This window comes from Etheostoma spectabile, chromosome 20 (genome assembly GCF_008692095.1).
Source record: "Etheostoma spectabile isolate EspeVRDwgs_2016 chromosome 20, UIUC_Espe_1.0, whole genome shotgun sequence".
Classification (NCBI taxonomy): domain Eukaryota; kingdom Metazoa; phylum Chordata; class Actinopteri; order Perciformes; family Percidae; genus Etheostoma; species Etheostoma spectabile.
The window spans coordinates 18,838,513-18,865,386 of record NC_045752.1 but is presented as its reverse complement, the minus strand read 5'-3'; the positions used below and the strand labels follow the sequence as shown (position 1 = coordinate 18,865,386).

Sequence of the window (26,874 nt, the reverse complement as noted above, 5' to 3'; positions counted from 1 at the left end):
GTGTGTGTGTGTGTGTGTGTGTGTGTGTGTGTGTGTGTGTGTGTGTAAATTAGTGTTTTTCATAACAATAAATGATGTGGCTCAGTGTGTTTAAATTAGTACTTAATGTCTGTGTGTGATTCTCACATATGCTCCTTCAGGCGAGGGGGGGGGGGGGCCTCATTTCTATGACGACGCGGACAGGACCAACACCAAGGCTGAGTGACTTAATACATAAAAAAAGCTTGAATAGAAAATCTAATTTTTACACGGATTACCTAGCACAGCAAAAAGTTAAAAATAATTTGAATGTCATAATTTAAATACTGTTAATCATAATGGTTGAAATGATCACAGGATAAAGGCAAAGGATGCGTCATGAATGAGGCCCCACATGTCTGAGAAATAACTCTTAAAATAAAACAGTATGTATATATATATATATATATTTTTTTTTTTCCAGGTCCATATTTTGGTCTCTGTGACGACAGAACAAAGAGATTAGTGTTGTATAAATGTCGCTGTTGAATAAAAACCATTATGATCCGGGTAGGCACCAACTAAGACCACTTTGTGGAGGAGTTGTCTCCCTTTAAGGACAGTAAAGACACACACAGTGTAAATCGGATGTACGTTCCCATTAACAGGTCCACACATTGTAGAAAACGCTGATTATGTGCTGAGGGTCGACTCCCTGCAGCACAACGGAGAATTAGGGTCAATGTTAAGAAAAACTCATTCTGAGATTCCAGAAGAAGAAAAAAGTCATGTTATGAGAATAAAGATGGAATTGCAAGGAATATGTATTTGGAAAATAATCCAACAGAAATAAAGTCCGGGTTTTTAAAAAATATACGATTGTTATTTCACAATACAACGTTGTGTGTTTTGACTAGACCAAAAGAGAATCTGTGGAATTATTAGATTTGTTTTGGACCAATTTTAGCTATGATCCAGAAGTAATTCTAACTAATTTTACTAGAAAAAATGAATATGTAAAAGGTTGTAAATTAATAAGTCATATCTTGAAAACCAAGTATTATGAAAAAATTATATTGTGGGATAATGTTCAATTAAACAATTCTAAAATTTTAAAACTTAAGTTGTAAAATAAATTACATAACCCATAATAATAATAATAATAAAACTTAATAGTAAGCAGTGGAGGGCAGTCTGTCAGCTGTTATGTGTCAAATGAGGGAGAGCGGATTGCCTAGGGTTATACATTTGACCAATAAGCACATTAAGATCATAATTGGAAGGATATTGAAATTAATTGAAACCAATTATGCGTGTCTGAGGTTGCTGCTGGAGCACAGTTGGGACGAAGCTGAGTCAAAGGGCACGCAGAGAACATGCCCCGGGCATCACAGAGGAATATCGGCCAGAGGGCTTCATGATGAAAGGCAGCCAGCATCACCGTCATAGACGGCCGCTGTGTACTCGGTGAATTTGAAATATTCTGCTGGTATCTCATGGCAACTACAACCAATGAGACAATAATGCTGTTGCTTGTCATGAAAATTCTCCAAACCCATGTAAAATAGTATCTGTGCAGTATAAATATATCAACTGTCAGGATGTACTTAACATACATATGTAACCTAATTTACGCAAATTTGATCATAACATACAGCATAGGGTTGTCAAATTTAACCACGAGATGAAATGACAACTTTATGCTGTAATATTTTCTCAAAAAATTACAACTTTATCTCATAACATTTCAACTCTCAAAATCTCAGATTGGTTTTCTCCTAACAGAGGCCCTCCTACTCGATCGTAACTCTCACACAGCATTTCAGCTTCCAGTTTGTTGAATCTCTATAAATGTGTACTCCATTGTTACTCTACGACTGGTGTGTGTGTGTGTGTGTGTTTTCAGCGCAGCCAAGAGCAGGGCACCCACTGGGGTTCAGTGTCCAGTTTGTTAATGAGTCGTAGCAGCTCGTTGTAAGCTTTGTCCTGGTCCAGGTTGACGATGACAGCGTCAAACAGGTGACCGCAGCTCTGCTCCATCTCCCGGGCTTTCTCAATGATGTCCCGCAGCTCCTCGGGCTGTTCACCACACACACACACACCCACACACCCACACACCCACACACACACACACACATATATTATTGAGATTTTTTTATACACGGGTGATATTAATCTTTGACAGAGTGTAAACAGGCAGTGAAGAAAAGGAGACAGGAACCTTGGGGTTTTTGTTGTCTTTAGCCAATAGGGCTCGGAGTCTTTCCTGGGAGGGCGGAGCTATGAAGATGATGTAAGGCTTTAAGTCTGAACTCCTCAGCACCTTTAAAGCCTGTACACACAGAAACACACACAAACAGAAACACACACAGAAACACACACACACACACACACACACAGAAACACACACACACACACACACACACACACACACACGTAAGGATTCAACCACAAACCAATACATTTCTTTGTTTTGGTTTTTACAGCAAACGCTAGAACAGGCTGCTGCGAACCGGGCTGCGATGTAAATCATAAAGGGCAAATCAGCATCATCACTTTTCATTTACTAAAAGTGTGGTTTTTGCCACTAACAGGTAAGATTATAATTTTAAGTGTCTGACACCAATATGGAAAGGATCCCTACAGAGATCTTTAGATCTTTAAAAAGTAAGATCCTTCTTGTGCAACCAGAAACAGCCCAAAATCACCATCGCCAAACTTACCAGACTCCATTTAAATAAAAAAATACTTTTAGCCGGTATTGAGAAAACTTATTTTCACAAATAAATCGGTGTACTAAAGGTTTATTTCAACCAAATCAGAGTGCTGATTGTTGGAACAGTTGAAAGAAGAACCAAGAAGGGTTGTGTTTAGTCTTATTTCTGTCGATTTGCATAGTGTGTATTTTAAAAGGATAAAATTACTGTTTTTTATTTTTAAATGAAGTCCGGTGGGTTTGGGGACAGCACTTTTGGGGCCGTTTCATTGTTAACAAAAAGGTTATTACTTTGAAAACACAAAAGGTCTTCCTCTGTAGGGATCATTTCAATAATGTTGTCAGACACTTCGAATAACAATCTGAGCATGTCAGTGGCAATACAAGCACTTTTAGTGGATGTAAATTGAAGGAGCATAATTGCCCTTTAACATTACATTGTAGCTTGATTCGCACTGCCAACCCAGTCTTGCTTAAAGTGCCCATATTATAAAAAGAAAATCACTGCTTCTGGGATTTGGGGGGTTATTTTGTGTCTCTGGTGCTTCCACACACATCCAAACTTGGAACAAAAACTAAGTTAAAAACAAAGTTACCCTTTAACCTGTTAAAGTTACCCTTTAACCCGTTATCTGTAGTGGAAAGACACACCTTCTCCACTCACTGTACCACTCCGCTCAGTCAATGTGTGTGTACATACCTGTGTGTGCAGACAGAGCACACAGATTTTTCCAGTGTTGATGACCTGTCTCACGGAGTCTGAACTTGTCCCGTACAGGTTCTTCTCAAAATCGCCAGACTCAATCAGCTTTCCTGGGAAAAACACAGACGGGAAATTGCATTTGTCACATTTGGGCCAAGTTTAGTATTGGTATAATTTCATCAACTGGGACAAGTGCCAGATCCAAGACTTCTATGTATTATTTTGACAAAGTTATGTCACTGACAAGTGGTGTGATGGAGTAGGTTGGCTACAGTTCCATGGACCTTAAACTCTCAATAATATGTGCAACTGTTGTCACAGCAACATCAAGCTGTTTGGAGATGCTCATCTAGCCTTTAACTTTACCATACTTTTATATTATTTTCTTTCCAATCTCTTCAGACACCTCTCTCCTTTGCTTTAAAAAGTAGTGTAGACTACTTTTCTCAATTTAATATAGGCTGAATTATTGATTACAATATTAGAGACATGTGTGATACTAATTAAAGAAACTTAATTAATAATTACATATCACTTCATATCACTCTAAATCAATTATTCATTAAGGTTTACTATGGAGTACCAACATATTTGTCCAAGCCTTTTTAGAAAATATTTGTAGAATAAGCAATAATTCAACTCTTTTAATAGTTTCTTTGCGTCTCTGCTTTATTCTATGACATATGAAAGGCCAGAAAGTATACATGACAAAATAGGGAGGAATGAAGCATTCTTTTAATGAGCTGTAAGGTACAGTACCAACACATCTGAGCTGTCTGTATGTCAACGTATTCACCAACATAAAACCTTACCTGCTGCCAGTTCTGCCTCAAAGGTCTGACGAGACACAAAGTGGTAATCTCGACCACTAAGCTCGCCATCTCGACGGCTCCGTGTGGTGTCTATAACACACACACACACGCACACACACACACACACACACACACACACACACGTTAGTATATCCAAAAACACATAAAAGCATATGTATAGTGTGTGTGGGGGCACAGTGAACGTGTGTGTGTGTTTAAGTCTTACGGGGCACAGCTCCAGCGAACCGTTCTGGTTGACTGTTGAGAAGTCTCTGTCGAAGCTCTACTTGCCCGCAGCCGGTCGGACCAATCAGTGCAATCGGCCGCTTCCTATTAGCCGGCTGGTGGTACAGTGCCATCTCCTCATAGGTCAGAATCTCCTCGTTATCAATATCTGGGCAAATGGAAAGGAAGAACAAAATGAAAAATATCAAATCTGGTCCACAGGAAAAACTGTTATAAGACCGGCTAGAGGATAACAAAGAGGACTAGTTTATCTTATTTGCTTAGAAAAACAGTATATATACTATATTTAGACTGTGAATGGTAATATTTTATTCAGGTCACAGTCTTGTGCAAGCAGAGCAAACACTTCCTGTTATATACACTCAGGTGTCCAACTGATCTCTATACTATAGCATTTAATGTTTATTATTTCCTTCACACTAATGTGCATTTGATCACATAACAACTTTTTAAAGATGATACTAAAATAAGGACTATAATACTGTTTGGAGAACTAGTTTGTCCATTAGAATCAACAATGTGATAATAATTTAGTTTAGTTTCTTCACAGTTGGTCATCCATGTCTACACTTTCATCCAGATGCTTGACTACAAGTACTAGCAGTTTATATGCACATGAAAGTTGTGCCCTAATTACATTGATGAAATTTTGATGAGTCGCAGAAAGACAGCGTCATACCATCATTCCTGTGAGTGTTGTACAGCAGCTTCTTTCTCTTCCTCTTGTTCTTCTTTGCACACCACAGCTTCCCTGTAAACAAGCAGTCAACTTAAAACACATTTTTGAGCTACAAGGCTTATTGCAGGAACATTAATATTTTTCACTGTTTTATTTCAGCATGAGAAATCTAGCCCACGTTTATACTATAAACAATGTACATTATGCTATGATCAGACTAGAACCTTAAACTGGTTATTCACAATCATCAGATTATAGTGTGAAGAGTAGAGCAACGGACCCGACTTCTCCGGCTCCTTGTCTTCTTCTATGGTCTGTTTCATGGCTTCTCTCTGCTGCTGGAAACTCTTCCCTGTGGAAGAAATGAGAGTATAAGAGAAAACAAACATATCATAACGCCATCATATTATGCAACTAAGAGTTTATACAGTTGAGTGCCAAAGCCAACCACCTTGTGCATTTTCCCGCAAGAGTTTGACTGAGCAGTCTTCAAATGCTCCAACAAAAAAAAGGAAAAACAAAAACAAATGGACAGACAAAGGGAAGTACCTGGTACCAGTCCTGCAAGTGGCTGGTTATCCTCATCGCCGTCCCTGTAAGCCTGCCACCAGTTGGGGTCTGACTGGCTGATAATGTGGAGAATATCTCCTTTCTGGAAAGACAAGCCCAGCTCTCTGCACGGCACATAGGGGTCATCTGACGGGTCATAGTCGAAATGTGCCTTCACATGGATCTGAAGAGAAAGAAGACTGAGGTTAAATTTCCAACAGGAATAAAAATCATCATACGTAAATGCAGGCTGATCTCAGTGAATGATTGTAGATCATAATTGATTAGAAAACGGTCAGTTAGTAATATGAATTTGTATTTATGTGATGTTTAAGGGTCTGCTTTTAGAGCCCTCACATGTTCCCGGCTCAGCACTCACCACGGACTCTTTGACAGGAGGCGGTTTGCTCTGAGTGCTGGGAATAAGCACAAAGGTCAGGAGGCCGTGCATGTCCGCCTGACACACACACACACACACACACACACACACACACACACACACACACACACACACACACACACACACACACACACACACACACACACACACACACACACACACACACACACACACACACACACACACACACACACACACACACACACACACACACACACACACACACACACACACACACACACAAAGACATTTATCATCTTCAAAGGAAACTATTCTACAAATCATCACCTTGACACAAATATCTTTATTTTGAACAATTTAAAAACGCATAAAAGAAATAACAAAAAGAAAGAAAGTTACTGAAAAAAAATTATACTTACAAGAATATCAAAGACTTGGTTGACATCTTTTCCTCGGATCTCTATGCCATTTATCTCCAGTATTTCATCTCCTTCTGATAAAAGTCCACTCCGTTCAGCTGCTCCGCCTCGAACAATGCGACTGATCACTACACTTTCCATTTCATTACGAACAGTTGCCCCCTACATAACACACACAGAAATACAGTGGAATGATGGACAAACATGGATATGATGACTGCAAACCTGTGTTATATATACAGTGAAATGATGGACAAACATGGATATGATGACTGCAAACCTGTGTTATATACAGCATATTATTTACAGCATATTGGCCCCAGGAAAGAAAAAGCTGGTACTTGAGTGAAGATAATCAGAGATTCTACTAATTAAATCAGATTATTTACAGACACATTATGAAAATAGTGGATTTATCCTTAGTTGTTGATAGGGCTGGGGGGGAACATGACCTCTGTAATCCACATCACAATTACTTGTCACACTGGGAGCGATTGATGCACCTACTAATTCATTTTCTTTCTTTTTTTTGTGGAATTTTAAGCTTCTTTACATAGGACAGCTGAGAGGAGAGAGAGGGAATGACATGCCGCAAAGGGTTGCAAGTCAGAATTGAACCCGCAGCAGCAAGGCCTGAACTTTTGTTCATACAGATTTATTATGAGAGGCAAGGTAGGGGACCACAGGCAATCTGACAGGCTGAGCAAGAAGCGGGGACGCAATCCCGTGAATCTGTCACACCCGTGCTCGTCACACGTCCACCCGCTGAAAGAGTTGAACTGTGTTTCACTCACTTTAGCTATCAACAATAACAAGTCTGTTAGGAAAGACCAAGGACTGTCACTATAGGTAATACAGTAGTGCACAGAGTCCCCACACAGAACCTCTACACAAAAAGACCCCAGCCGTCCTCCTTTCGGTTATTAGAATGAGCAATTATAGTGGAATGAAAGCTACAATTTAAATGTGTTAGGATGTCAGCTCTCCATATAACTGCCTTTTCGTTGATTTTGAGTCAGTGTTAGTCTTACCAGTGGTATGTCTTGGGCTTTCTCTATGCGAACCATCTTGACGGTCTCTCCTCCCCACTGGGTCATTGTTTCTCCTTGGGCGGGCAGCGGCTCAGGCTGCATTTCCATCTCTGCTATGCTGTCATGGGCCAGGAGTAATGACTGCAACAAACACACAAAAGACAGTCACTACAGGATATATGTATGTATGTATGTGTGTATGTGTGCGTGTGTCTCTCTACCTGGATGTGTGTGTCTGACAGCAGGCTGTGGAGTTCGAGTCCCTCTTTGTTCTGACTTGACTGGATAAGATTCCTGGCCTGGAACCATGGCAACATAAAACATAATTGACGAGAAATATCACCATTGCAATAATATATTATATATATATTATATATATTCTCTATTCACAATTGAAAGAGTAATCTGGTCTGGGGTTTTGGTCCGTGTCAATGTCCATAACAGAGGAGCAAAAAATTATTACAAAGGAAAAAAAATGATATTATCGGCCAATATTGGGCATTTCCCAATTTATCTGTATCAGCATTTATAACGGCCAATAAAAAAAAAAACAATTTTAATTTGTATTCATCAGAAGCATTTCTAGTAACAAATAACTGACATTATAGCATAGGTTGTTCACCAGAGGGCTCTCTACAACGCCCCTGTCTGTTTCTGATGAATGAACTAAAAGTTGAGCCGAGGCTGTCATTGGTATCATTAATTAAACATTTGTTTAGAAATACGATTACAAAATAAAAGAGTTGGCTGACAGGAATGTGTCGATGTGTGTGTGCATGCACATACTGCAAGCACCCATGTTTCAACTCTAATTGATACTGAACAGAGCTGCTCTGTCTCCAACCTCGTTATTACATTACACACTCGCTGACCTGGACTGTCACTGTGTGTGTGTGTGTGTGTGTGTGTGTGTGTGTGTGTGTGTGTGTGTGTGTGTGTGTGTGTGTGTGTGTGTGTGTGTGTGTGTGACAACAATTGTCAAGGAATGACAATTGAACATTTTAAAATAAAATACATTTGAATATACCTCCATGGCCAACTGAAGTGCTTGTTGTGTGTGTGGGTACGGAGGAGAGGGTCTGTGCATGCTGGTCGCCACTGCATTATGGATCTTCAGCGCTGATTGGAAGTCAGACTAAAAGGAGTAAAAAAAACAAACAAAAAAACAGCATGTTCTTTCATTCCACTCAACTGGAGCTCACACATTGTGTGTATATGTCCCCTTTTCACATCACTGTACCCATATGACCTGTATTTACATTGTTTGGAAGTGAAATACTCTGTGAAACATTCCTACATGTGTTACTTTGTATCACTGACTGATGAAACAAGTGTTTAACTTATATAACTTTCATGAACGCTGATGTTGTTTCCACAATGCTGGTATCCACTAGGGCTTTCTCAGAAGAAAACAAAAACTTGTTTTGATCATTTACAGTTCTTTTGGAAAACAGAGAAGAACAGGGCAGTTAGGGTGAGCTTTAATAACCAACCATGACTAAACAAAGACACTTTGCCGACCTCACTGCTAATCAAACTAAAACTGAAACTGCAACAGACTGAGTTAAAAAAAGAATTACGGTTCTCTAAGTGCTCTGAAAAGTGTACAACAACAGCAGACTTCATTTTCACTTCAAGTTCTGCTCCAAAAATGCACATTATATTATGTCACAAATATCACAATGTACTTTTAAGAATTTTCTGGGAATTTTGTCACCAACATGTATGAATATTGATTGCATGTGAAGAATTAAAATCAAATCGTTAGGTCTTTGCCAATAAACAGCCCTATTATTTTCTTTCATGTACATAATGTTACAATATCTGATGTTCATATTTAATGCAGTCAAAGCTTCAAATAATGATGTAAACATATGTAAAAGTTATCCCTGAGAGCAAAAGCCTCAAATTTTAAACCGCTGTGAACATTTCCAACAGATTTTTCTATTGGCGGCTCAAGTGTTCGTCAACTGGTGCGAGATTTCTTTGTATGATCATCTGCTCCAGGCAGGTTACTGGAGTGTTTATATCACATCCACGTCTACATGTGGCTACATGTTAATATCAGGGAAACCTGTAACCTTGGTTGTAGTTGTTCAGATCACATTCCTGCTGGAACATGTTCTTTGGTTGATTTGATTTTTCACGGTAAAAAGTGGCGTTGTTCTCCATTACAGTCATTCCACTGCTACATGCAGCTACATGTAGCTACATGCTAACCTCTCGGAAACCTTTCATCTTCGATGTTGTTTATTTCTCCCCAATTTTGAATCACATTGACAATAACACATGGATTCGAAGCTCTCGCCATCGATTTCCCTTTATGTTACCTTGTTTAGTAGTGCAAGAACCAGCTCTATGTCATTCTGACTCTGCTGGTCGGACAGGCAGCCTCGGACCTGCTTCAGTGACAGCAGCAACTCCTCCAACTCTGCAAAAAAACAACACATGCACTCATTTTAATAACCTTTGATTATTACATATCAACCTTCACACAAGAAAAGATGGTAAAAGGGCTTGACAAGTACATAGGGGTGATTTTTGTAAGAGTAAGGAAGATGGTGTTGCTTTTGCAACCTTAATAGCATGACGGAGAATATATATGGAATGGAAATCATCTGCACCGCCAAAAGCCTCCACATGGCGTTACAATGATTACACTATTAGCTATCATGAGTAATAGAAGAAAGGTGTTTTTTTCCCACTCTTTTTACCTTTCCTTTTGTTTTTATTTGCTTCTTTATCTGTCCTTTTCTTGGCACAAGGGTTTGTTGTGGAAGGGATGAGGTTAATAAAAAGATGTATTGTTATAACTGACATTGTAATGTTGCGCTGTGTATTGTACCTTCTCTAAAACAATGAAAATAATTGTAAAAAAAACAAACAAAAGAGATTTATTTAACTATCAGATAGGGATCAAGCAATATGCTTTTTTCAGGGCTGAACCAACATTTGCAACCGATATATACATTTGCACTACACCGGAGTTTTTTTGTTAATGTGTTTTTAATCAAAAGGACTTTAAGTTTCATATCTTAAGTTTGTATTTGTATACATTTTATTTACCAGAACTTTAATATATTTTGATGTTCCTCTGTTCTGTTGAGACAATAAAGCAAATTATTATATTATTAATATATTATTTTAGTGAGAACTCGTAAACATCTACAAATAACTAATGTTTGGTAAATCTGTTTATGTTTTTTTTTTTTTTAAATACATATCGGCCTACATATCTCGGAATATCGGATTTTTAAATAACCAAATATTTGTATCGGCCTTAAAAATCCTTTATCAGTCGGGCTCTACAATGTAGTCGCGGTTGCCTTTTAAATTATCCTGCCGCCCACAACATTCGCTTTCTTCTGTAATTAATAGTGGATTTATTGTTATTATTTACTGTATATAATTCCTATACATCGTGTATGGTAGCCTTTACAATGTTGTTTCACACACACACACAGACAGACGCACCTACGAGTGTGTTTTTGTTTCCCTATGAAGAATTTATTGGTAAAAATCATTTTGTAGGCCAGTTATAGATGTTAAGTTCCTCAAAAAATACAGTTCAATCACAACTGAAAATAGGCCTCATTGTGTGTTGCAGGGGTGAGGGGGGTGTGGTTGTTATTGTTGTTCGGACAGACCTGCCCCCACTGCTAAAAAAACACTGCAGTCATCAGAGCCAAAGTGGCACATCTATTAATGAATGACTTTATTGGTAATCGTATTTAAAAAAAACAATAATTCTAATAATAGAAATGCTGAATATCGCAATTGATAATTTGGCCAGGGCGATAATCGATCAATGCTTATTATCAGATGATGGCAGAAGAGAGCCTGCTTGTCCTGGTTTAAGATTAATGTGTGTGAGAGAGACACTGCATCTCATTTCTTAGTCAAGACTTTAGTTCTACATTGTGTCCTTCCGTTTGCGTGATGGTGTGTGTGTCAACATTACCACCCCTAACAAAGTTTTAATTAAGTCGCCCTCAAGAGCCACTCATGTCCTTCTCTCCCTCCTTGAGGAATTCCATCCCTAATGGCAGACATGTCCTCCTTACATTCCTTCCTTCCCAGACAGCTTGGTGTCACTCTCTCTTTACGTTCAACCTCCACTCCTTTATTCTTTATTCCTTCTTTTATTTTTTTTATTGAAATGATTTTAAAATGTTTCACTTCCCTCTCACCTCTAACTCGTTTTTCTTTCCCATGTGTCTGTGTGTTTGTGTGCGTGTGTGTGTGTGTGTGCGTATTTTACCCAGCAGTGCATGTGTGTGCTGGTTGCTGAGTGCTGGCTGCTCGGATGTGTATGAGTCTTGCAGGAATGTGGGGTTGTCGATGCCGATGTGGGGATGCTGGGAAAGCTTCCTGAGTCTGAGCGAGGTGTTCAGGTCCAACTGCCGACCCTCCTCCTCTCTACGCCGACGAAGATCCTCCTGTACAGACAAATAAATGCATAGATCGATAGAAATAAAAATTGAATTTATGAATGGACAGAAACAAAAACTCCAAACTGAGATTTTCTATGTGTTTTAAGGCGCTCATTCTTTGTTGATGTCTTCTATCATCCAGTCATCTAGTTTGATGCACTGTTTACATCATAAGGCTCAATTCCTTTGCAAAAGCTAATTCTTATATTGAATAATCTGACAATCTATAGCCAAGATTACTTTGCTACCAAACATTTAAGTATAACAAAAATAGCCAACCTTAAAAATGACAGTTTCATTTGTTCTTATTTTTAGATGGGCTAACCCTGATTCTATTGTAGATCTATCCATGTGATTGGTTTAATGATTTGTCACTTTAAGCCAGTGGTAACTTAAGTATCCCATCTTTAAACTTAAGGCATTAATTAAAAAAACCCTTCTCTGTATTTTTTTTCACAGGAAGCTGAGGCGGGCAGGAAAGATTGTAGCCGATCCCTTCACCCGTGACACAAACTCTTTGAACCCCACCACTCTGATCAGGGCCAAAACCTCCCATCAACAAAACAGTTTCCTCCCCTCAGCAGTCAGCCTCACCAACAAGACCCCGGAATTAGTAGATTAATTTAGTATAATTGGTAGATTATAGAAATGAGCATCTAAAAGGCCGGGGGGCACAAATATGCTCCTGTACTTGGTTACATTGCACGACTGCCAGTAGCTCTTGTGAAGTCAGCTAGTGTAAAGATACGCAGACTATGCTGGCACTGCGTAGTGACTGTAACAGAGTACGCTGGTCTTTTATTTGGACTCTTTTTGTCTGTTTCCATTCTAGTTTTCCTTACTTTGCTTTTGCTTACTATTTAAAGTTGTTAGCAGCCTTGGTTATTCTTACAACGCTTTATGAATAAATTTGACTTGCATGTTTTTTGTCGCAGCTTTACTGTTGAGTAAAATAAGCACAAGTAAAAAGTGTGTGTGTGTGTGTGTGTGTGTGTGTGTGTGTGTGTGTGTGTGTGTGTGTGTGTGTGTGTGTGTGTGTGTGTGTGTGTGTGTGTGTGTGTGTGTGTGTGTGTGTGTTTGTGTGTACATACCTGGTGCTGTCGTATCCTCTCCAGCTGCGCAGAACGTCGGAGCGGTAGCGTTCGACTTCCCAGCTCTCCGGGACAGTCGACAGCCATTTCCCGGTGCTGTTGTCCTCCCCTTAAGTCTTCATCTCCTCCTCCTCCTCCTCCCTCCCCAGCAAGATGGCCGTTAAGATGGGAGGTTGTCATCCCGCACACACTCCAAGAGTCAAAGGTGGGTGTGTTTGTGTGGATTGCAGGGATGTTAAGGTATGTATGTCTATGTATCAGGCAAGTCTAGGAGGGCAGTTCAGTAAACAGGGCGGCCATGATATCGTCACCTGTGGAAAAAGCAAGACATTATGTCATTAAATTAATCTAGTTGGTGACTGCATCCCAACATTCTTCCAATAACACGGACTAGAAGACAGCAACAAAATAAGCGGATGTGTCCTTCTTACACTTATCAGACCCATGTCTCTTAAGCGGTGATTTTCAGGTATCTATTCCCCTGTGGCCAACAGTCTGGTTCTAGGTGGTCAAACACAGGATAAATAAGTGTTCACTGTGCCACTACAAACAAGGTTTGAGTAAAAACTAAATAAAATAAGGGCCATAAACACTTCATGCTCGTCACCAATGCTAAAAGCAAACACAGACAACTTGCTGGTCACTGACTGATGATGTACTGGTCAATTACTTTACCAGTTAACTGCTGCATCAACTTACTAACTGGTTATGTTTACTCTAGATAACATCTAACAGTTTACTTGTTTAGTTAGTGATTGTTTCACAGAGTGTCCTAACTAGTTTACTTACTGATTTGTGAACTGACTGGATGACTGACTAACTGCTGGTTCACAAACTGACCTACTAAATGAGCAACTTGTTTACTGACTGACAGTAACCACGGAGTATAACCGGCTGTGTACACTGACTAACCGACCAGTTTAACACCACTACACATTCATGACACAGTCCCTTTCTCTCCATCTAAGTCATATTCTATCTTTGTCTCTTAAGAAGTACAGAGACAACAACATCATCATCCACCACACCCCCCCCCCCCTCCCTTTAACACATAACCATGACAACGGCTTTGTCAGCAGCCACACACACACACACACACCACACAAAAGAGTGCAAGCAAAATAGAAATGAGTAACGCTAGCACCACCAGACACTTTAGCAGTACTATAACGCCAGATCTGCGCAAAAGTCGTGTCCTTTATTTGGCTGATGGGCCATTAACGCATTCATCTCTTCCACATGTATAGTGCTCAGTCACACACACACACACACACACACACACAAACACACACACACACCACACACACACACACACCACACACACACACACACACAAACACACAGCTATGTAAAATGTGCTATATTTTAATTGTGCCATCTACATTTGAATAAAAAATAACACTATATATATATATATATATATATATATATATATATATATATTTTCATCCTGCCCCCCAACAGTACAGTAGTCCTACAGTAATAGTCCTAGAATAGTTGTTCAGTGCTCACAAAAGTAGCGGAGATTATTGTGAACATCCACGAATAAATCGTTTTTCATGAAAATAAAAACAACCAGTTTGGCCCTATCTGATGATGCGTTGAGTTTTATTTTTGCAAGTAAACGAAAATAAATATAATAACAGTGCAATTTATTGCATTATCACATTTTGTCGAACGACAATAAGTAACCTCTGCATTTATATTTGTCTCTCCATCACCCGTATGTCGTTCAAACAGTCTGCACACAACCTGCCATCTGATCGTGCACATCCCCACCAACCTACACAAATCAAAACATTTTAAAGTTAGTGTTTTGTTCAAATGAGTTAAATAAATAATATTGCTGATATTGTTATAGTGTATTGCGCACACATCGGACTCCTGTGTCGGGACACAACCTTTAGAGTCAGACAGAAAGTGAGTATTTAAAGAAAAGTCACGATTTCTTTGCTTAGACTTGATTTCACAATTCTCTGCCATGATGTTTTTGGACCACGACAAAACAAATTGGCAATACCAAACCAAGGTTATTATAGTTTTGCATTTTTCATTAGTTTTTATTTTGTTTTGAGTTTTTGTTTTAATTAGTTTTTAAAGCGGGTTTGCTAGTTTAGCTTAGTTTTTATTTTTTGAAAAAGCTTAGTCTTAGTTTCGTTTTTATTAGTTTAGTCTTTTTTTGTAATATGGGTCAGGGGATTTGTGAGGGGATTCGAAAAGGTCAGAAAAAGTATTGTGTAATAACTCAAAAACATCATACAATTTTAGAAATATGTATTCACAAGGTATTCAACAATAACACCAATACAAACAATGTACATGTGATGATGAGCACAGGTATGTAATATGATATAGTAGATATGTAAACAGTCAACACAAGACGCAGAAGTAAGTGCTGAATGTGTTTGACGTGTTCCAGGAGAAAAACCTAAACAGACTAAAGAAGACAGACATCAACAGGTGTTTTGAACTTTGGTTCGAGTAAAGTGGCGAACTTTTTGAGGTCAATCGACTCACACAGTCGTGTACACATCCCAGTATTAATCCACATATTAATCCACGTTCTCTCCCGCTTTTGGTGTTCCTGCGTCTTTATTAACCAGCTATAGGGTCGCCGGTGAAAGAAGCCCTGTAGTGATCTCTGTCCTGTTGTCTGCGTCATGCTTCTGGACCTACGTATCCATACATCCATGCCCGTAATGTTACCAGGGTTAACTTCTGTTTCAGGGAGAGGGGGCTTGGCGTGCTCCTTTACCTTGTTAAGGCATGCTAGGTTAGCCTCCTTGTGTTCGTTTCTCAAATGTAGGTTACTTTCAAATTCGTGGGATGTTTTCCTGTAATAAACTGTCCACATATTTTACCACCTTCCACTGCAAGGCCCTTGCTTTTATCTGACACAGTCATAATCAAATAGGACTCTGCCGCTTTCTTCAGACTTTCAGTACCGCCATGATGCCAGGTACGGATTATGTTGTTTGTTGTGTTCAATTTAACATGGAATGTCGGACTTTCTGGGTTCCCAGTCGGAAACTATACAAAGCTCCGGGAAATGTCATGGTCGGAAAGATATAACGTTATTGCTCTATGAAAGACATTGACAAAGACAAAACCTAAGGACATTTACTCAATAATTTAAAAAAAGCCAAATCAATCAACTCAATGAAGAGAAGGAAGAACAGTGCAGTGCGGTACAGTCTGTTTAAAACTCACAGAAGAAAGTAGTAGCGTTTGTGACGCATTTGGCTCGTGAAATTAAAAGAGAACCAAAGTCATAAAAAAACAAATTTGTTTTAAAATGTAATCGTGAACAAGATGATCTAAGATAGCGATTTTATAACGATTAATCGTGCGGGCCTAGCAGGAGGGAAACAAAGCAGTTTTAACATATCAATGCCCAACGACTTTGGCTCTAGCGGTTCTAGTGTGAAATGGGGAAAGAGTGAGATAAAAACAAACAGGTGAGATGGATGGATGGCTTATCTTTCAGTGCCACAATAACAGCAGCATGTTGATATGCTATCTCTTACCAGCAGGACACAGACACACACACAGACACACACACACCAATGATGAATGCCAGGCAGCCTTGGGAACAAAATTCCAGTGATGGGGGAAGGGAGTGTGTCCCGTGCGTCTGAGTGAGCGATCAAAACACACTACGCTTGCATTCTCAGTATATTTGCACTGATCATCGTGAAGCCTTGAAGGGTTGGACCCCATCAGCATCGACACAAACCCAGAGTCAACAGGAGCAGAGCAACACTACATTTATTTACAACTACCATTGTATTTTGGGCTTTCCCAGGGGAAAGTTAACAATTGTTGAAATCCAAATGAAACACTGATGACAGATTAAGAGGTTTGCTACAACAAAGACAATCTGCAGTGAAATTCTTGCAAGTGTTGTTTCTGAATCCATTTGAAATAGTATGCTTATTTGTTTCTATTAAGGTTACATCGTAGAGCTGTGAATCACCAGGAGTTGCACAACCGCAAATGCCCTTTACTTCATTTGAACTGCAACCATGATTTCATCAAACACAACAAGACGCCAACCAACGCGTGACTTGTAATGAACCTTGAATATTGGTGTTTTTGCACAGTGTTTCGGGCCCTTGGGACATCAGTGGGAAAAAATGACAAGGGTTTTGACTAGTGCTGTCAAACGCGTTAACGGCGTTAACACAAACCCATTTTAACGGCGTCACATTTTTTATCGCAAGAGTAACGTTCTTCTTGGCCTAGGAAACTTTGTAGTTTTTTTCACATGCTTTTGCAACAACTAATAACGTTAGAAAAACTACAACACCCCACCAGATCTAGCTAGACCGGAAACAAAACAACAGGCACGCCACACACACTTGTTTGGGCTCGCAAGCCGGCCAAAGAGTAGTAACGTCACGTTTTGAGTGGATGGCGAGCGTGAGACGTCGAAATGGAGATTCTGAATGGAAAGTTGACTTTGTGTTTGGTTGTTGTGAACTGAGCGATCATCGCAGCACGGCCAGTCTGAAATACACCTGATGGCCAAGCACACAGCTGATGAGATCCCCCCCCCCGTCAAAGTATTTTATCACTCTTTTATTGATGGACAGTGTTACACTGTGTGAGAGATTATTTGCTCCAAGTGAGAATGTTACGTGTTAAACTGAACACTACACTAGGCTTATGCCAATGTTGTTTTTAATAAATAAAAACCATTTGCACAAAGCGAGCCGATCCACTTTTCCATGTTGATAAGAGTATTAAAATGAGAGAAAATAATAGGACAAAAATAAATAAAGTAACATTTAGAATAGATAAAAATGTGTGATTAATTTAAAGTTTTACAAGTTAACTATGACATTTTTGCGATTAATCACGATTAAATATTTTAATCGATGGACAGCACTAGTTACGACATTTGGTATGTTAAACCTATTGTCATTATAAGCATACATGAATAGTAACAAAATATCAGTAAAAAGCTTGCCCACCTCCTGGTTTTTCAGTGCTAAAGCTTTCTCTGGATGCCTCAGGTCAGGCAGGAAAATATGTCCCACCAGGAGACTACAATGAAATCACTGAACAATCCACCGGAAATTCATGTTTAACTACTTTAACCTTCATATTACTTTCACTAAAAAGGCTGGAATATTTGTCCTTTTATTAGTAACTCACTCCATTCACTTCTCATTTGGTGAACATGCAGTTTCTCTATGATATCTGTGCATTATCAATTCACAATGCTACACCATGGAAAGCCCTCATTCTTTTTCAAAGTTTATTAATATGTTTCCTCTTGGTTTCCCAGTGGATTTCCTCTAGGATTTTTTATCCAGCAGCAGGGGGAAATGGTTAGGGTTAGCAGAAAGTTTGCTGATCCAGGACTTTGATTCCCATCCAGATCAGCAAATGTAAGGGCGTTTTACAGTAGCCGCAGCCGAGCTGGCGTGCACAAATGGGACGTCATGAGAGCGCCGTAACTGTTTATACTCCCCATAGACAATGAGGAGAAGTGGACCAACAGATCCTGTTGTTCTGGACGGAGACCAGTGAAGGAAAATAGAAGCCCTTCTCTGGTGATGGCTAGGCATTACTGCGTAGCCTCCAACTGAGATTGACGACGTAGTTGTGACGTGGAAAACGTGTCTGAAAGTTGTAAGTCTTCTGGTAGCTGACGCGTCCACGCTTGGATGTGTCGACTGTAAAACGGCCATTAGAGTTTGTAATTAACCCAGTATATGTTTGGCACTACACCAGAAATAACCTTGTTAAGCAGTCATTTTTTATTATGTATGTTTACCTGGTTTAAGCCCAAGCGCATTACTTCCAGTTCTAAATAGAGGAGCTTTTATTTTGAAAAACACCCGCTGGCACCCTAACTAGTTTTTTCTGCCACATGCGACGGCAAAGAAGAGAAACAGGAACACGCATACACGACAAAAGATTTAATGTTTTAGCACCCTTTGAAGAGGCGCAAGGTTATCATTTATTATAATACTGTAAAACGGTGGTGTTTTGATGTAGTTTGAACACAGTTGTAGCTGTTTCTAGCTTTTTGTTTATGGGCTAATGCTAGGCTTGTGAGCTAGTGCTAAACTATGCTAATGCTCTGAAACGATGTGGTAAGGTAGCAAATGCAGTTGTTGTTTGTATTGTTTTTTTTGTAACCAGCTCTCACGTTGGTTTTGGGATTTCCAATAAATCTAAAATCATCAGTGTTTAGACCATCTTTCGGAGGGTATGCTACAGTGTTGCTGCCGTTACACAGGTGAATGTATAATGTGTATAGTTTGTAAGTAATTAAATCCTACAACTCCTCACTACCCAAGCCAAGTTCCAGTGTGGACCAGCTATTCTGATTTCAGTGACAAGCCGCTCCTTCAAGTTTTGCTTTAGTGGTCACTCACTGCAACCAACAACCACTAAGCTTTATGCAAATGATTGCGTAATGAAGTCACCAGTTTGCAATTCAGCGTTTGACATAAATTGACCCAGGGAAACCCCTGCAATCGAGGTACACACATCGTTCAAATGAAAGACTATAAAAAAAGAAAAACATAAAGGACAGTGAATTTAACCTGTGATTTTTTTTTAACACATCCACGGCTGCCTGAATGACCTGCAGCTCTGATACAAGGCCCTTCTGCTTGTATCAGGTTCGAGTTATCTATTAGTTGAGCGAGCTGCCTTTCTCCTGACAACACTTCCTTCCCATTATTCTGTAAAAAAGTCAAATGTGTAAGTGCTTTAAAAATTGCCGGTAGTTCTTCCGTAATCCTGCTGACAGACAAAAACAATCAAACAAACAGACAAACCAACCAGTTTTGTAGTTCACTAACCCTTGTCTGGTTAGCCAGAATGTTGATTTTGCTAACTTTGACTTACCCAGGAGAAACCTTAACTGAATACATGTATTTCCTCCAACTCAGAGACGGGCTCATCAAAATACTATTGCTCTAATGATGTGGAAAGCTAGCAGAAACAGATCCATGACCTACTTTGGGTAGAGATCCATACATTGTGACTGAAAGCGTTCTTCTGAAGATCATTGTTTCTGGCTGAATGTGCTGTAGATGTGGGAGAAAGGATGAGGCAGGGTTTGGTTTTGACAACCAGTTTAGCTGGAAAAGCTTATATTATTCCTGATGAAGACTTGCAGCTGTTTCTTACTGGGTCTCGTCCCTCAGACCAGTGACTAGGTCAATAGGAGCTGCTGGACTGCACACTGCTAAGCTTACAACCCAACATGACGATCCCTCATACACACAACACCATCTGCTGCCACAGCTTACCCCCTGGTGTGCATGTATAAATGTGTGTGTGTGTGTGTGTGTGTGTGTGTGTGTGTGTCGTAAATTAACACAAGCCAACCATCACATGCAGATGAGCAGAAAGAAAGAAAAAAAAAAGGAAAACATGAAGATGCAAGGTGGAAGGTGCAAACAATATGGTCTGTCTATTCTGCAGGAAAGTTCAACTTTATTTTTGTCAAAGTCAAAGTAAAGACTACAGTTACAGCAACAACGTGTTAAATACTACACCAATAATATCAATGCAACTTATTGCAGTTAATAACAGATCTTCTGACAGCAGTGGAAAATCAGACCATGGAATGGCTAAAACGGTAGACAGACAACCAACAAACATTTCTAAACTGCCAGAAATCTAACTGGATGTCTGACAGCCAGATTGTTGATCGTTTAGTTAAATTGATCAGATGTCATGACCCCCCTCAAACTGCACGTTAAACCACACTGGTTCTGTCAGAAACTTGGCCTGAATCTGAAATTAGTCATGGACAATGTTGGGTTAAAATCAGGCTCAATCTGTACAACGTATGTAGTGTGAAAGCATTTTTGGGGGGGTTTGGACTATCTGACGGCTGTCTGCAATCAGAGCAGAGAATACATAAGCAGTAATTGTGAAGTGGTAGTGAGTTTCAGTCTGTCTCTGAATAAATGCAGTGGCTTCCTAAAACCCAAGTGAAGTTCCAGTGTCTTGCTTCTCAACAACAAACTACACGATTCGCAGTAGCATGTGGAGAGCAGAAGTCAAAAAATATTCTGACTTCAGGGAGAGAATAGGAGAAGACGGGAAAGCCCATCTACAAACCAATTAATTACAATTATCGAGGGACGCGGCTCACGTATGTAATAACGACAGGACGTAGTTATGCCATGTATCGTTCTTTGGTGCGCTTGCATAACCGCAGTTTGAAACCAAAACTAACAAGATCAAATGTATACATGTAACAAAAACATGACTCTTGGTTCAGACTTCTAAATGTGAAAAGGTCCTTAAAGACCAACAAACATGATTTGACGCAAAGAGTGAGTAAAGCAGTGTGTGTATGTCTGTGTACTGTCAATGTCATTGGGAGCAGGAGTAGAAGCAGAGCTGCCTCTTATCTTACACATACACAAACACACACACACACACACACACACACACACGAACAAACACAACACACACACACACACACACGAACGAACACACACACACACACAAACGAGCAAACACCACACACACACACAGCTGTACCACCCTGTACCAGACAAAGAGAAAAAAGCCAAAACGAGGGAGAGAGAGAGGGGAATACAGACAGATGCTTTCTAGTAAAATATTTATAATTTGTGATGTAAATTTACTACGTTATTAATGTCCGTGACAAATATTTATTTTATCATTTTATCATCCGCGCTATGGTTTGGAACCGCTCCGAATTTTAATGGGTTGGCCCACAACCTTCCTCCAAGTTTCATGACAAACGGGCCAGTAGTTTTCCCGTAACCCCTGCTGGCGCAGTGGCTATGACACATTTGGTGTGGGAGATCTGGGTTTGATTCCCACTGCGATTCATCAACCAATGAGCAAGACACTTAACCCCTAGGTGCTCCAGACATGTTCAACCTCTCATATATAGCAATTGTGAGCAGCTTTGGATAAAAGCATCAGCTAAATGACATGTCGTGTACTGTAATGTAAAAGTCAACAAACAAACTGACCCCAAAACAATCCAACAACAAACACAAACTGATTTGGACGCCCTTACCCTGGCAACATTCAAACCTTAAAGCTTTTGGGTTAGCCCCAATGTTTTTGTTATTTGGTTGTTTGAAAGCTTGTGTTTCACCGAATGCAGGGTATCTCCATACGAAGAGGAGCGCAGGGGAGACAGGTGAAGTAAAGATGATGATGTCCGCAGTCTACCGGTTACAAACAGGCTCGGTCGTGATACCAAAAGTCAGGCAAAGTAGTAAGATGACTTGAATGAGCATCCAACTCATTGTTCCGGCTGACTGAGGCGCAGGTTTCACGGTGAAAATGCTGACAAATGCCCAAACATCACATTAGAATTAATCACTGACTAGCCATGGTCAGGGGAGAACCTTTACCTCAGGTAGAGGACGACACTGGCCGGGTGACAGTATCAGGCCCAGTTAGGGCTGTGCAATTAATCCAATTCTGATCGCTGTTTTGGCTCCTATCAACAATAAAAACAGTGTAAATCGAGAAGAACACTTTTTTTGCACATTACATTTTGCAAGTAAACTCTTATTCTGTCTCGTGTTCTGAAGTACAATTCAAAACAGGAAAAGCCTTAAGGGAAATTACCACTATTGATTTGTTTCATAGTTTTTTAAGTTTAATAAAGGCAACATCTTTCCAAAAAAAAATCTATAAATACTTGTGGTAAATAGTCTTGGTTTTAACATCAACCAAAACAATTGCAATCATAATTTTTTTTCCATAATCATGCAGCCCTAGACCCTGTGTAAGTCAAAACCTAATTTGGTGACACTTTTTGATTTAGCAGCAGTCTAAATTCCCAATCTTGGAATTAGGGTTAAGGTTAAAAATTGGGTCCCAATCAGGTCAGAGAACCAGAGCGAGAATGAGAGAGAGAGTGGTGGAGAGCATTCCAGAGAACAGAGGACTTCTGTGTTTTGCTGGCCTGTGGCCCATTGTGCTTGTCCTCACCTCTCTGCTTCACTAGCTCACAGTGTGTGTATGTGTACGTGTGTCCGTAAAAGTCAGCTTTGACCCTATCACCATAGCGATGTGACCTCATACCTGCCGTAAAGACTATTTAAAGGTCAGTTTGGAGTTTTGGTGCACCATGCTGTTCACTTACTGTTTTTTATACAACTGTAGGTGATGAATCCCATGCACCTGCAGCTCAGACACCAGGCAGACAGACTATAACTGAAAGGTACCCTCAGTTGGCTAGCTCAGTATTTCTACCATGTAAAAAAAAAAAAAAAAAAAAACTACTCCTATCCTATAAAAAAAAAAACTATCATTTTGTAGCACCCCATACTTTATTGGATAAACTTGTGAAATGTGATACATGAAAAAGGCTTCTAATCTGCTAACAAGAGCAAAGCAAACACACACAAACTGGAACTCCTTCTATACTTCAGTATTTTTTTTTATTTCATTCATTATGTTAGGCTCAAGTCCAAACTTGTCAGTAACATATCAACTAATGAGTATGTCACAATGCAGCAATAACCCAACCCTTTTAGGATAAACTCCACACAGATACTGCACTCATTCTGTAACATTCAGAATCAACACACAAACTCTCATAATGGAACCAACACACACACAAATGCTCAGTCTTTTCTACAGTATGTACTTTGAACCAACATCTATAAATATATAGATCCAAACTGTAAGTCAAGATGTCTCAGTTTCACCGAAAAAAATCCATTGCAACAGCAGCATGCTGGACAGGTTTGACATGTGACAAGCCCGGGTTTCAGTCAATTTTCAATGTCTACAATGCGGAAAGAAGAAAAGGAAGCCACCACCTGGAATTCAAAGCAAGATAAAATATGCAAACCAACTAATAACACATTTCACATGCCAAAGTTTGTAGGGAAACTATAAGGGGAAACTAATGATTTTTAAGGAAAAGTACTGTTTAAAAAGAATAGTCTTTTTTTGTCAAGCTCATCAATGGTGATAAATAATCTGCAGTCTATAATTTTTCAACGTCATCGAGTCATCAATTTTCTTTTTGCTAAAATTCAGCTAGTAGTAGCATCTCCTTGCTGCCCGCGAGGTGGCTGCAATATTCGGCAGGGATGCAAAACTCGGCACAACACCGGTCATCAGGTGTGTGTTCTCTAAATGTAACGTTAGTCATTAAGTGTGTGTCCCCTACATCTAGCAGATTATTAAGAACAAAAAAACAAGGTCTGTCCCGAATACCATTATTAGTGCGCAGTAGCTTCGCTTGTGTATTATATTTATATATTTGTTCAGTGTCTGGTAGAGTTGACAACAACTTTATACAGTAGGCCTACGGAGAAACTACGTTAGTTGTCATTAACAAAACTAGAATCCTAACGGTAGCATTGTAACTGTATTAGTATCATACGGAAGGACTACTTAATGTTACTGTAACTTAACATTAGCCAACGCAAAGTGTTGAAACATGCAACGTTACAAAACGCAAAAAAATAGTTTTTGAGCCGTCCTCTGTTGTAATTGTACGTCAACATGTAATTTTACACTGTAAGTTAGAGTTTCTCTCAGTATTTGACAGGGCGGTGTGACAGCTAGCTCAGCTAAGGGGAACTACTGTTTTGAGTTAGCCAGTTCCTCTAGCTATCAAAGTAACCCAGAAGTAACGTTAGCTGAGCTAAGGGCTAATTAGCTTCTTTTTCAGTAGAAATAAAGTTTCTTCAGTTGGCATAAACATTTTTGCATCAATTTAGAGACTAGCCATTATAACACAAACTTACTTTATTTAGCAAGTGTGGGTTAATTATACTTAACGTTATCATGCTAATGTTAGCAGCTAACTAGCTAGCTAGCTTTCTGCTTCCTGCAGCACCTGTTGATAACAAAGCCGTTACAGCCCAGACAGAAAACACTGGAAAACTCACTCTGTTTCTGAGCCGTCCGTGTAGTCCTTTAGCTGCTAACTCCAAGAGGGAACTCGCAATTATGAGTTAGTTTTAATCCAACCAGTCGTAGTTCGGTTTCTATCTTCCTAATTTACAGTTTCCCTCTGACAGACGTGTTGCTCGTTAATCGGAGACTGCAACGCACACCCCCCCCTCTCCTCTCTCTCCTCCTCTCTCTCCTCCTCTCTCTCCTCCTCCTCTCTCTCCTCCTCCTCCTCCCAGACTGTCATTTCCAACTCCAGACATGGGGAGGAGACAACATACCACCAACTAGATAAAACAATGATACTGATTGGATACAGCGATGAAAGGAATCTTGTCTAAACCAATCAGTCACGTTGCTACATTAGTGGAATGTAGCAGGCACGTGAACGCTACAGTGGAAGTACTGTTGATAAATTGGTACAAAAAAGCCAAAAATGAACCAAAAACATGAGCAAAACCAATACAAAAGCATCTAAAAATGTATAGCTCATTTCAAACGCATGACATTTTTGATTTTTTCATTTAGATGTATTACATTTAACTTAAATTACATCTTGTAAAATATTTAAATTAATATTTTTTTACCCTACAGTTCAGTTCTCATGCAAGTATGTGTGGAACAACACATACATTACTGTCGAGGAGATGGGTGTCTTGTCTTCTTTGTCTTCCTCCTGGGGTCGGATCACAAGGTCGAGCCAACCTGAAATACTGAGCTATATATACATTCCTAATGATAATGAGAAACTTAACATGGGTTTTGTTTTGCCCTTCTTATGTCTGTAGAAGTAAAACCTTTCTCAATAGGCCATTGTATATTGAATGTTTAGAAAGGGGAACATATATACTGACTATACAGCAGAATGTTGCATTATTCAAAGCAAAGTGATTAACACAAGAAGGGTCATAATGAAGACAAAACCATTTTACAATTGAGTTTAAATCCCCGGGATAACTCCATTTTCACAGTCATTCATAACAGCTGTTCAACACTTGTCTTTGTCAGAAAATCTATATTCTTTGTTAGTGAAAAAATGGGATTTGATTTCAAAATTATGTTTATGAAACATTTACTTGGAGCGTTTAGAAAAGAAATCAAAGTATTTTCATATCAAGGTGAAAAATTACCTTTAAAAAAAAATGTGTACAATGAAATTGATGCACAATTATGAAACAGAAAAAAATTGATTTACAAATATATTCATTTTACTTATTTTTTAGTTTGAATGATTGAATACTATTTTTTTTCTGAATTGGCACACTTTGTTTCAGCTTTCCCTCATGACTAAAACTAGTAACTCAACTTTAATATTACATTTTTTTCTCACATATCACAGATCATTAGAACAAAAACAACTCTCCCAAACAGAATTTACAGAATAATCAGGATTATTTTTATTAATTCATCTTCAGTTTCAATAATGTCATTACAGGAAAAAAAACATCCTTTTCATTATATTTATACATTAGTAGTAGAATGCTGTGTCATTGCTTCATTACAAGTGCTGGTCATAGTTTAGTGTGTGCAGTGTGACACTGAGTTCAGTCCAGTGTTACGAATCACTCAGTACAAAGGCAGTTTAACAATAACCTGCTTCTTCTTACTCAAATAAATCTATCTGGGTTTGATTGGTCCTCCTTGGGCAGGTGCCTGGACGTGCTCTGATGCTGCGTTCATGTCATAATGGGTTTATCGTAAACATGAGCTGCCGAAAACATAAATGTGTAAAGTGTTATAATTCAATACTTTTTTTTTATTCCATTTGGACGTGATCCTTCTACTCCATGGACGATCTCCTTTAAAGTCACCCTGTTCTTCCACTTTGTCTTACATGACATGAACCCAGCATGAGCCGCTGTCTCTCGCTACTTTTCTTGGCAAGACACACACCGCGTAGCAGCCATGTAATAGGACCTGAAGACTCGGTCATGGACGCCTGTCCAATGCTAGCGCTTGCAGGGGGTGTCTTGGCAAGAAAAGCAGT

At 39.4% G+C, this 26,874-nt stretch overlaps 1 protein-coding gene across 1 annotated transcript; it reads right to left on the bottom strand.

Moving 5' to 3' along the window:
* Positions 1-180: 180 nt before the first annotated feature.
* Positions 181-25,118, bottom strand: pals1a (protein associated with LIN7 1, MAGUK p55 family member a). The gene is made up of 17 exons (XM_032500129.1): positions 24,884-25,118; positions 12,999-13,309; positions 11,736-11,913; positions 9,805-9,905; positions 8,502-8,609; positions 7,696-7,773; positions 7,475-7,615; positions 6,444-6,605; positions 6,043-6,120; positions 5,664-5,847; positions 5,395-5,466; positions 5,115-5,186; positions 4,416-4,583; positions 4,190-4,279; positions 3,375-3,487; positions 2,180-2,290; positions 181-2,037 (listed from the first exon to the last, which is right to left on the bottom strand). The coding sequence occupies exons 2-17, from the start codon at positions 13,176-13,178 to the stop codon at positions 1,861-1,863; spliced, it is 2,013 nt and encodes a 670-aa protein (XP_032356020.1). The 5' UTR covers positions 13,179-13,309; positions 24,884-25,118; the 3' UTR covers positions 181-1,860.
* Between the last annotated feature and the right edge of the window lie 1,756 nt (positions 25,119-26,874).